Source organism: Hemicordylus capensis, chromosome 5 (genome assembly GCF_027244095.1).
Source record: "Hemicordylus capensis ecotype Gifberg chromosome 5, rHemCap1.1.pri, whole genome shotgun sequence".
Taxonomy (NCBI): Eukaryota; Metazoa; Chordata; class Lepidosauria; order Squamata; family Cordylidae; genus Hemicordylus; species Hemicordylus capensis.
In genome coordinates, this window is record NC_069661.1 from 142,290,290 (window position 1) to 142,303,258 (window position 12,969).

The 12,969-nt window shown below is 40.4% G+C and overlaps 1 protein-coding gene across 13 annotated transcripts in view; it reads left to right on the plus strand.

Annotated features, from left to right (window-relative positions):
• The window catches only part of FRMD4A (FERM domain containing 4A), a 614,972-nt gene extending 602,191 nt beyond the window's left edge, over nucleotides 1–12,781 (plus strand). For 10 of the 13 annotated variants that reach the window (XM_053257645.1, XM_053257644.1, XM_053257646.1 and 7 more), the window contains 2 exons: nucleotides 1,225–1,321; nucleotides 8,131–12,781. In XM_053257645.1, coding sequence (XP_053113620.1) covers nucleotides 1,225–1,321; nucleotides 8,131–8,233 — 200 coding nt within the window. In that variant the 3' untranslated portion in view covers nucleotides 8,234–12,781. Of the gene's footprint in view, nucleotides 1–1,224; nucleotides 1,322–1,412; nucleotides 2,001–5,230; nucleotides 5,303–8,130 lie in introns of those variants that run through there. The other 3 variants (XM_053257643.1, XM_053257642.1, XM_053257653.1) reach the window with 3 other exon arrangements.
• Nucleotides 12,782–12,969: the final 188 nt, after the last annotated feature.

Sequence of the window (12,969 nt, forward strand, 5' to 3'; positions counted from 1 at the left end):
AAAATGAGACATGCAATCGACACAAGACTTATATCACCTAATTTGTATCTGGCATCACCAGACCTAGTTTCCTCTGCATTGCACCTTAAAATATTTGGTAACTTAGTGAACAGGATCATTCTAGTTGGCAGCTAAGAAATTACCAGAGGCGTAACTATAGGGGGGGCAGAGGGGGCACGTGCCCCGGGCGCCATATTTTCTGGTCACATGGGGGGCGCCGCCATGACAAAAAAATTTTTTATTATTTTTTTTAAATTTTGTTAATACAAATGTTTCCTGCTCAGTGCAGCAGCGCTGCAGCAGTCAAGGGAGCACATCGACGCCCCCTCCCCCACGAGCGGTCCCTTCCGTGCTGCCCGCGCCCCCCCCCATTGCTTTGCTGACGCCTGGCGGCCAGTCAGTGGCCTGGCTTGGCGGCGGCGGGCGCTTGTGAGGAAAAACCTAAGTATAATGTAATATGTTGGGGGGGTGGGGGGCGCGGGGGGCGCCATTTCAGTGCTTGCCCCTGGTGCCGTTTTCCCTAGTTACGCCTCTGGAAATTACATTTCATTTGAGATTTGAGGGACAAAAAATTTATAACCTTTATGCTGAATCCATTACTCTTGGACAGGGAATTTCAGCTTGCTTTACCATAAGCCATTATTATGGTCATTATATATTTGCATTTAATTCTTCATTCCAAATACACATCCATACTAAGAGAGTTGAAATGACAAATTAAGGCAAAGTCAGCCTTCCCGGTTCATTATTCAGGTGCTCTTTCTTGATAATCAGAGTCATTTTAGTGCAACACTTGAGTCACCAAAACAAATCAGAAATAGATGTGTGTGTTTTGTGTGGTTTTTTTGTAACTTCACAAGAATTGGCAATTTCAAGTCATTTATTATTTTGCTTTGAAAGGATAGAGTATGTTAAGGTTGTATCAGAAATCAAATGTACACTTTTTTCTTCTTTTGCTTGAGAGGGATACGATTAAGGCATATGTTACAAGTTTGCTCCAAACACGTTGCGTGGAAAAACTGGTTATCCCTGAAGGTAGCACAGCCATTGCCAAAAAGCCTAGTCATGTTTCTCCAGTTCTAAATTTGCACTCAATGGCAGATGCCCATTGCCTGAGTCACATGCATCATGCTTGGTTTCAGCTACATGCATTCCTGCTGCACAGACATAAAAACATCATTTGCATTCCAGTTTTCCTGACTTGATATATCAATTGCTTTCCAGCTGCCTTACCACACAGTCAGAGGAGTTCAACACCATCTAGTGAGCTAGCAGCTACACCACCAAGCAGCCCACATCACATCCTAGCCTGGCAGACAGGGTGAGTGACGGCAGATGGAAGGGGGAAACAGCATGATGTTTTTCAGGGATTCCAGTTTCAAATTCATCTGTTAAAACTATACTTGCTGCAGGTCATCAGTTCTACTATGGTTATATTTGCTACTTGGCTTTACAACTAGTGCAGATGTCTTCCTTTATTTGTAAAGAAGAGCAGAAGAGGAAAGAGAGACCCAAACAATGCTCAAGTTCAAATTTCTGTGGTCTAGGCCCATCTCCACAACTGCCATTTTCTAGAGACAGCGAGAGTGGGAGACAGGGTATATATCTGAATCTAAACCCCACTCCGCCAACAAGTATTGACTGTGGCACAAATGGCATTGTAACTGTTCTCCTTGAGTCTGTTGTTCCATAAAAGAATGAAAGAGAATTAGGTTAGTCATTTCCCACTGGACAGAACTTATTTTTCCTGCTTCTGAAGAACAAAACCAATAGACTAGATCCAGTGTGACCAAATATAAGACTTGGGGTGAAGTCACCCAACAACCTATCTCTCTGCCTAACCTGTTTCACAAAACTCTCAAAGTGGAATAATGTACAAATACCCTGAGATTCTTGCACCAGAGGTCAGTTGAAGGCAAAGCAGGATCATTTGGTAGGTCTCTGAGTGACATGGAACATATCATCAAGGTTTCTGCCTCCCAATAGTTTTGTAGCAACAAATAAAATTGGAAACTTAAAAAAAAACTCTGTGCCCTGACTGGTCTTGTACTACTTGCTTATCTTTCAGCCTTCATGAGCCTCACCAGTATGAACTGGTTGCTTTTGTGCAGCTCTTCTAAACTGCTATAGAGTTCTGTATTAGGATCTTTAACATAGAGATCTATATTAGAACCTTTAATCCACAGTAGGTGGTGTACATGATCCTGCAGGTTATTGCAGCATATGTCTAGTGAGATGTAGTAGGTCAGTGGCTCCACCCTTGAGCCATCTTATGCACCTGGCTCTGTGCATATGCACTGGTTCACACATCAGGCAATGCAAGTGGTAGGAGCATTGACAGTGTTATGCCCCAGGGCAGTTCCACTGTGGCATAACATTGTGCAAACACAGTTGAACAACAGGAAAGCCACTGGAAATAACGTGCATCCTGTGACAACTGCATTTGCCCAACATTATGCTGAAGTGGTATGTGAACTCCTATACCTTGTTCCAGTAGACCGTCAGCTCATCTAATAAAAAGAATGAGGCTCCCACAAGCTTGAAAGTCTACCTTAGAAAAAAGCCAGGATAAAAATGTGAAATTAAATACTTCCATTTTGCTACAAAGATATTTTATTTATTTTTTAATAAGAATTTTATTTTTGAAAAAATAGAAGAAAAGAATGGTTACATCTCTGAGCTTCCAACTTCTCACACATATATAACAGTATAGCAATATTTGCACAATACAAGATCTCTTCTGCTCAAACACCTTTCCCCATTCTTTACAGGTCAGGAAATATGCTTATGTTAAAAAAGTACAAAGCAATCTATGTAATTCATGAAATAACTCAGTTACATATCAGAATGAACCTAACTCCCATATATTTTGTATTCTAGATTAACCACACATAAAATGAGTCTAATCATAAAACAAATCTTCTGTTTCTGACATGAATTATGCTATTAAAAAGAATACAAAATGATTCAAACCAGGTTTCGTTATTAATGGGAATCTGGTTTTGATTAAAATTAAATAAACTCTAGAACAGCAGTAGAAGTTAATCAAGAAAAGCAAAAAAGGGGAAAAAGAAAAAAATCATCTAAACTAAATTGGGACCATCACCCCTAATGTTTATTCTGAATTACTGTATCTTAAACTGCTTCCACACAAGCAGAACTTTATTTTTTATCTATTCTTCTGATTGATACTAATCCAAAATTTTAAACTTCCTCCTGCAGCATATAATCTAATAATCTTGATTTTATATCTAGGTCTTCTAATTAATCTTAAACCAGGATTTTATCAAATACTGTTAGGTATCTTTATGAAATCTTGAACTTATTTCAGCAATGTATCTAATAATCTTGATCTTATATCAGATCTGATTAATCTTAATCCAAGGTTCAATGCATACTGTTAGGGAAAAATTGCATTTATAAACTATTTTGAATCTAAAAACATAAATATCCACAATCTTCTATAATCCGGAGAGAGTTCTTGCCAAGAAGGCACTGCCCATCTGTGTTTGATTCTTTTTGCCAAGAGTATAGCAGTAGTTGGAAACATTAACATTTGATGTCTTCACAATCTGTAAATCTGCTGTCCAGTTGATTCCGTATTCCGGAAAAGAAAAGCTTTGTGTAAATAAAATTACTTCTGTGAAAACGGAACTGGAGCGGACATCAAAAATGTCCATAATGTCAGAAAGGTCTTCTAAGTCAAATCCATATAATACTTGTGTACTCTTCTCAGATGTCAATTCCCCCTGGTAAGTCTTCTGGTATTGTTCACTTGATTTACTTTCAGCCCCCTCACATCTGGATAGAAATGCTGTTTGCAAAGAGTCCAGCCTCGTGCCAATTTTGGGGGAAACTGTAGTAATTTCTGCAATAATAAGTTCTTGAAATTTTAAAGAGAGATAACATTTCATACTGTGAGTTAAGTCCCACTCCTTCAAGTCCATTTGAGGGATCCTTCCCCTTAATTTTGGAGGCATTGCTAAAGTTTGTAGATGTAGTATTCATTATGCAGGTATTTCTTATTTAAAAGTGTTTCTTCAAAAACAAACACATTTCAATGAAAGCGCTATTTTCCTTTGGGATTTAGTTAGGTAAAGTTTTTTTTTAAAGTCCATATTTTAACACAATTATTAAATGGCTATTTAATTCTTTGGGAGTAACCCATTTAGTCTATATATTTGAGATATATTATATGGTCCTTATTTCTAAATAAATTTCCCTAAAAATAAAAGATAGCAAAATAGCTGTTATTACTTCAGGAATCTAGAAATTAGAGTCTATGTTAATAACAGTTATTTCATTATAACTTGCACCAACAGCCAATAAAACAAATCAAACAAAATGAAGGTAAATGTAAAGAAAATTATTTAAAAATTTCAAGGGGGAAAAAATGAAATCCACAATAAAATCTCTAGTTTAAATGCCAAGCATTAAAATAAGATTAACAGATTCTGCACAGGTTTTTCCAAAGATATTTTAAGTGACAATTCCACTGCTAAAAGTACTTCAGAAGAATTAGCATACTGGTGTAGAAGAGAGGCCTGTGGTTCAAATGCTAGGTGACTGAGCTTCAGACTTCCATCTTCAACATGGAGATATTAATATCAACAGGGCTATTATAAGGACTATTGGGATGGTGTATGAAGTGCATTGACCAGCTGAAATCTGCTGTGTAAATGTTAAGGAATTATTTCTTTAAAAAGAAAGTCAAGCAGCTGCTTGGATACCTGGCTGTATTAACCACATTGGCTGACATGATGCACCCTGGGGCTGCTGTGGATGCCTAAGGCATCCCTGATGCGGTTCAGAATGACACTTTCCCCATTGCGGTAAATGGGGGGGGCGGGATTTGCGCCTGCCTTTGGTGCCTGCAACAACCCTGGGGCAGAGCATTACATCTCTGCCATGTGGCGCATCATGTCAGCCATTGTAACCATTCTGTGCTGTAGGAGGCAAGCACTTTTTATCACTGTAGGAACTGTGCTGACTTGCCCAGCAGAAAAATGATTGTTTGCTTCTATCCTTCTTCACACACCAATCAAAGAACTGTAAAGTCCACTTGACTTGTTTGTGTGTTACTAACTTCCTTTTGTCTTCAAAGATGATTCACCAACCTGTTTCTGACTCAATTAATGAGCTCTTAACAATGTTTTGTGTCACTGCTTTTCTTTAACATTTCCTCTTTCCTCTTCCTTTCCCTCTTATTTTTTCGCTGTCCTTTGTTCAGAGATGCAACAGACAACTCACCCACTATGGATGAGTCTCATTCTCCAACTCAACCAAGTACTGATGAATAGAGGTATAGTGAGGGGATGTTTTGTACGTTAACCCTCCCCACTGACCCCCTGATGCTTCCCTGTTGCCTTTGGCCTGTAGAGCACCCGCTGCAAGATATTTTTTTGGCAAACATGACAACTGTAAAGGAATTTATATTGATGATTACTAGGCACTGTTTAGTCTCCAGATGTAGACACTGCAAGCAGGAGCAGCAACAGAACATTTGTGAACTCTTCAGAGTCTTTCTGTGGCCTTCACACCAGGAGAGCTGGTCTTGTGGTAGCAAGCATGAATAGTCCCCTTTGCTAAGCAGGGCCTGCCCTGGTTTACATTTGAATGGGAGACACATGAGCACTGTAAGATATTCCCCTTAGGGGATGGGGCTGCTGTGGGAAGAGCACCTTCATACTTGCATGCAGAAGATTCCAAGTTCCCTCCCTGGCATCTCCAACATAGGCCTGAGAGCAATTCCTGCCTTCCTTGGAGAAGCCGCTGCTAGTCCTTGTAGACAATACTGAGCTAGATGGACCAACAGTCTGTCCCGGTAGAAGGCAGCTTCCTATGTTCCTTGAGCATGTCTTCACATACACTGTGTTACAAAAGGGATGCAATCACACAGAAGACGGTACTGGAAAGCAGTCTGAAAAAGTAATCTGGCTTTGAGGCTGATTACATGGGTAATATATTTGGCTGAGGGGTTTCAGGATCTTAGCTTTCTTCCTGTGAGTCCAAACTGGCTCATATATATCAGCATCACAGATTTGTGCAGTGTTATTCTGCAGAAGACAACTCCCATCTCACTCTACGCCTACCCTACACACAGCTCCTCCACAACTACTGTGGATGTGTAGGCCACTTCTTGTCTTCCTCTGCCAGAATTTCAGGAGTGCAAAGAGAAGGGAGCCTACCTTAGGATCAGCTTCATGGTACATCAAGGACTCTCTTCTCTAACCTCAGAGAAACAGAGAGAGAGAGAGAGAGAGAGAGAACAGTCTACCTAGCACAGCCCTCTGTGAGATATACCACTTAAATTGTGCATAGTGACCACAATGTCAGTCTCCCATTCTAAATTAATATCCTTCAAATGCTGCAGCCACTATTAAAACCAGGTTTTAAACAATTGTCCCATCAATTAGGTATGCAAAATCCTGATTGTCACTCTTTTTGTGCCTCAGCTCCAGGAGCCCAAGGGGGGGCACTCTTGATGGCTCTTGCTATCTTGCACAGGGAAGTCATCAGTGGCCCTACCATCTACCTACCCCAGATAGGTTTTAGGGAAGGGCTGGTGTTGAATCCTAGCATTGCCACTAGTGATGAGGTTTGCCAAAGTTTTCCACTACCTCAGCTCCTGTACTGTTCATAGCAGCCTGACATATATGATAATTTAGCAACTGTGAAAGCTTCTCCTGTCATGGAAAAACAGCAAAACCAGTTTCAGCCAATACATTTCTGTGGGTCAGGCTGCTGTTGGCAGGGCCATTGAAAAGACTGCCCTTGGGCCAACGATGGAGACTCACCCCCATGAAGTCGCAGGGCAGCATACTAGTTCATAGGGCTAGGTCAAACAATCCTTGAACTTACAGGATAACTGTTGCTTTGTGCATGCTTCATTCTTGGAATGCTTCTGAGTTACGTTACATGAAAAACCAACATCATTATGCCTGCTCGCCATTCTGTGTTCTAGGCATGCCCCTCTCCATAACTATACAGATGTTGGCTTCCTCTCCCCACCCACCACCTCCCCAAATTTGGGGCAGAGTTCCTTTATCTGTATGAAAAATAAATATGAGGCAGGGATTTGGATCATTTTAATCACCAAGTGATTAAAATTCTTTGCTGGAAACACCCACTGGCTTGTGGTATAGGTGACTGCTAGAAGTAGTGAGATCTCCTCCTACCATGTTGGTTTGTTTGTAATGATTAGCGTGACCCATATCTCTCACCCCTTTGGCAGTTACCACTGCTGAATACCAGTGGGTAGCCGAGAGACATTTCTATGAAATACTTTAAAAAAAAAAAAAAACCCTGCTTCATCTAAATAGTCGGGGGTCTAGAGCAGGGATTCCCAACCAGAATGCTTCCAGATGTTGCTGAACTACAACTCCCATCATCCCCAGCTACAATTTATTGTGGCTGGGGATGTTGGGAATTGTTGTTCAGCAACATCTGGAGGAACTGTGGTTGGGAACCATTCGTCTAGAGTTCCTCCCCATGCTCCCTGTTTAGTAAAGCCTAAATGCAAGAGCTGCATATATGAGATTTAGGCTGCATTTCTAAGCTTTTTTTTTTTTAACTGTCTTCCTGAATTTTATAGAATTTATTTTTGACTAAACATGCTTAGGACCATAGTGGCAGCTACATTTTGAATGGAAAAGGCTAAGGATTGATTCAGATAATTCATTTTATCCCATCCCCACTTAGTGGTAGGAATCCATTGTCTGAAGAGCCAACCTACAAAAAAACTGTGTGGGTAACCTACCGAATAGCTAGTGTAATAAATAGTCTACTGCAGGGATCCTCAACGTTGGGCCCCCAGATGTTCTTGGACTTCAACTCCCATAATCCCCAGGCCCAGTGGCCTTTGGCTGGGGATTATGGGAGTTGAAGTCTAAGAACATCTGGGGGCCCAATGTTGAGGATCCCTGGATCTACAGGATCACATCATCATCCTACTGGAATACTGCCATAAGACTCCCATTAGGAAGGTCTTGCTGTGATACAAGAAAATAGCTGGGGGAGAAGCAAACCTAACTCAACTCCTCAGTCCTATCCTTTTCTAATTTGTCTAGCTGTGCTTCCACTGTCTCTACCAATTGTGCTAATTTGAACTTCTGTCTCATCTTTCTGTAGGAGCTACAGTGATAGCTGTTACTTGGATTCCCCTCTCTATTCAGAATTAGCTGATGTCCAGTGGTATGGACAGGAGAAAGCCAAGCCTGGAACTCTTGTGTGAATCCCCTTGACCTCAGTCGTTGAAACGCATCAATGCCATTCTGAAAATCACCTCACTGCCTCTCATTTGCCTTACCCAGATGCACTGGCGCCTGACACCAGCTTAAGTTAAAGCACTTTTCGCAAAGGCAATTGAAGATGATGTTACAGAAGTCGCTCTGATATGAATCCATGCCCAGTCAGTGGTGAAAGACAAGTTCCTTCAATTCAGGTTACTGTAGACTGCCATGTGCCTCACAGACTCAACCAGAAGCAGAAGGCAACTCTACAAAGAACTATGAAGCCAGTAAACAGCCAAGTCAAGCTACTGAAGGTTACATAAATAATCTTGCTCTTTGGCATGTAAAACTATCCTAACTATTGAACTCTAAAGTCAAAGTACTAGTTAAAAGATAGGGTGACAGCTATTGTGAAATACCTTTACTGAAAAGGACTTGGGAGCGAACACAATACTATCATTTCAAAGATGGGCCAGAATACTGCAATTTGTTCTGTACTGCCAAAGATTTCAGTAGCTGTCTGTCTTGAAGCATATATCTAACATTTTCTGACTTTTCAGAAGTAGACCTAATATTCTGTTACTTGTTCTGCCTTCTTCATCTTGGTGCCCCCAACACCCAATTAAATCAGTCTTATATGAAATACTGCAATCTTGGAAGATCACTTGGGTAAAGCCACGGGAACAGAGGCACCCAAGGGCATCAGCAAGAAGAGGGGCAAGTATAATTGCTTCTATTAATATCTCTATGAATAGTTGCAAGCAAAATCCTTAATACAATTTAAGAACGCCTTCTGTGATCATTTGTGAAATAAAAATGCCAAAAAGCTTTAGGAATAAAATATATCAATTGGTGTAGACAACAACATGTCAAATCAAGGGAAAACATAGTATGGTCTAGTAAACTGGACCTCAAAATTCATTTATACTGGTGTAGCAAAGGGCTTATTGACTGGCCAAGGACATGCACTATGCTTTAAAGGGGAGGGCTTTGATGTCTATTTGTTTACCAGCAGGCTAGGTCATTTTCCTAGACTACTAAAAATGGACCATTAAGATTTTTTGCATTTGATATAGAACATTGTTGTCTGCCAATACCAAAAGAGAGGAAACTTCAAGTTTACATATACACTTGAGCAATGCTTTTTATACACACATCTAGAAAGCCATCAAACTTTTAAAAGGCCTCAATACTTTTATAATGAACACATGCACGATCTCTAAGCCCCTGGTCAGCAACTAATTTTGCTAGAGGACCACTTTGCAAAGAGACAGTCTGGGATGGGGGGCGGGGGGGAGATGACAATCCTCAACTGCCCATGGTCCTGCCTGAAAGTCCCACTGTCACAGCCACCACTCCCTCACTTTCCTATTTTGCCTCTAGACTTGAAATTGTGAGGGCTAGAAAGCACCTTTCAGGGGTTGCAGTCACGAGTCCGCCCCTAAGTTGGAAGATTGTGGAGAAGGCACATCAAGTCTTCTGCGGTGCTGTGCTGTTTTTATGGCATTGGATGGCCAAGTGTTTTGTGCCCCTCCCCCAGTTGTGTATACATGTGCAGCTGACAAGATAAAGGACACTCCAAGGAAATTAATGTGCCAAAAGAACTAAATAGGCTTTAGTTAGCCTTTAAAAATATCTGTGTGCATATTCCAAGGAAGAATCCCATGCTGCTAATACCAGAAAAGCAACAGTAAAAAAGAAAAGAATCCCAATCCCCCAAATTGAGCTTAAAAGCAACTGCTTTTTCAGCAGGAAAAGGTTTCCCACAGGCACTGTCTAAAAGCAGGAACAGAACAAAGAGAAAGAGAGATAGCAAACAGAACAAGTACACATAGGATTGATCCAGGATATTTGTCATTTCTACTACATATTCACTAGGAAGACTTTTCCTAAATACCTCCATCCTAAATACTTCTGCAGTGACAGCAACCAAGACCCACCGACAGGCAGAACCTGTATAACAGCAGTCTCTCTTACTCAGGACAGTGGCCACACTCCTTCACAAAATCAAGCTGCTCAAATTCCAGTGACTTCTGTGAGATTTAAGCACCTTAAGTTTGGGCAGCTTTGCAGATTTATGGTGCTGGGTTTTTAAAATGAAGAGGAACACACACAACATACATCGACAATGGTTATTTTAAAGTTTCCTTTCCCTCACAAACATCCTCGCCTTAATAGATTTATGGTGCTGGGTTTTTAAAATGAAGAGGAACACACACAACATACATCGACAATGGTTATTTTAAAGTTTCCTTTCCCTCACAAACATCCTCGCCTTAATTTGTGTTGACTCTGCCACTCTACTGGCATCATCCAGCTGGTGACTTCTAACACAAATCATAAATTAGACCAGGGGTCTCCAACAGGGTCTGCTAGTACCCCTAGGGCTCGGAGCCCTCCTGTCTCCCTACGCTGAAGCTGTGCTATTTCTTCCCCATCTGAGAATCACCGCTTGAAGCAGACACATCCTCAGCTACGTTTCCACTGCAGGAGGGGATGGAGGAGGCTGAAGATTCCCCTGTTTCTAATTGGCTAGCTATCCACTGAAGCTCAGTGTACTCAACAGACTTCATAAAATTAGCACTAAGTACTCCCTTTGAAATGTAGAAGCAATTTCAGTGTGAATATAGTACTCATGAATAACTTAGTCTGGATGTATGCCAGTGATTGGAGTAGAGAGCGAGGGAGGAAGAACGTACAGACTCTCTCTCTATAAGGTAGCCGAGTTGAAGGTTTGCAACAGAATGGGTACATACTTGTTAAAGGTTGGGAACCCCTGGACTTAAACCAATTTAAACAGTCATTTCCTCACCTCAAGCAACTGTAGTTCTTGGGGTGGGGGTAGGGATTATTAACATAATTCTTAGCCCCTTCATATAATCACCAGAATTGTTCAGGGGGAAGCAATGACAGTTGTGTTTTAAACCAGTGTGTGTTATACACCAATCACCACCTAAGCAACATTGTTTTAATTTGTACTGAAATTAACCAAAATGCTTGCTCACCATCTTGCTTTTAGTAAGCAACTTCTAAGAAGCAACCTTGACTTTTGTGCACCATCTCTCAGCCTCAAGAGCACACATTCCTGCCCCTATCCACAGGAGTCAGAAGAATTCTGCTTCCTAATTGGGCTAGAAACAAGCTAGGATTGGTCATGACCTCTGAACTGGCTGATCCTGGCTAATTCTCTTCATAAACCACAATCTGAACCCAGAGTTTGAAGCTAGGTTCAGATTCTGATTTATTTTAAGCACCTTTCTTAGAATAGTGTCACAACTGATCCTAGCTTGTTTCTAAATAGTGTCTTCCTGTGCAAGCAGGGGAGGCAGAAGTGCTTGCTCCTGAGGCAGAAAGATGGTGTGTGAAGCCAAGATTTAATCCCAACTCCCCAGGATGTCTCAACTGGTCCAGTGGGAACTATGGCCCATTTAAGTTATTTGTTACCAGTGTATTTCATTAGTTTCGACAGGACTTAGTCGCACCTAACCGGAGTTCTTTTTCACCAGACAGTTTAGATTAGCTACAATAATATACAACCTTACCCATCTATTACATCCTAGTGGGATCTGGCATATTTAGCGGAAATGGTGGCACCCCCTAAATAAATAATTTTGGGACTCAAAATTTGCAAAAATAAAACACATTCTTGAACTGTCTGCAAACAGACTTGGGGAGGGGACAGCTTTTGTTGTTTGCGGGAGGGCAATTTTTTTGTTTTGTTTTGCAATCAAGGCACTTGTGAGCCAGTCTGGTAGTAAAGACAGAAGTTAAGTAAAACAGGTTTTACTGTTTAACTCAATTCAGTTATACAAAATGTATATAAAATGTTAATCAGGAGATTAACGTGTTTTGAGTATAACATGAAGGGGCAAACCATAGCTATTGTATACAAGCACTTGACTACCCCATTAAAAAGCCCTTTCAATTTTGCTTTTATATACATTAAAATTAAAATGGTATCTGGTCTGATATTGCATTTTGTCTCTATGTACAAACTTCCCCCATCTCCCTGCCTAGCTTTGTATATGCATATACATCATATGACATGGTGGGCAGGGTTTATTTTTTAAATGATATTATATAAGTTGAGTGTTGAAAATGTTCAGAAAGAAAAAGGTTCAATTTGGGGTTTCCCCCCACCCCACCCAGTATTAGTTTTAGTTTTGGACATAGCAAACCCCATTCAGGTGCTATCAGATGACCAGTTACTGCTTAGTTAACTAGATGTAAAGTTTCATATATATAAATATATATATATTAATGTCAATAGTTTTATTACAGGTTGTGCAAAATGGACTCTAGTTTAAAATAAGAAAAAGATTAGAATTCTTCTGAAACTTACTGTAGAGCATGTAAAAATGATTTTACTGAATCCTGTGCAACGGTAATCAAGGGGAAGAAAAATGTTAAGTTGTAGAAAGTTTGCAGAATTTTTTTTTAAAAATCTGCTTTTAATTTATTCTTTTTGTATTAAAAATTTGTATAGTTACCTTTACATTTTGCAAAAACAGTGTTGTCAACACTTCCTTATTAAAGCATTTTCAAGATGAGATTCTGAGCTGTGGGATTTTGTGTTTTGTTGGCAGTATCCAAGACTCCTAATGATTCCTGTGCATAACTGCACAAACCATCTATAGAGTTTCTGTCGTCATTCTCTGTAAACTTTGAAGTAACCAAGCATACATGTAGAAGAAACATCACTTTCATGTATAAAGAGCTCTAGGTAGCCTGTATTTTC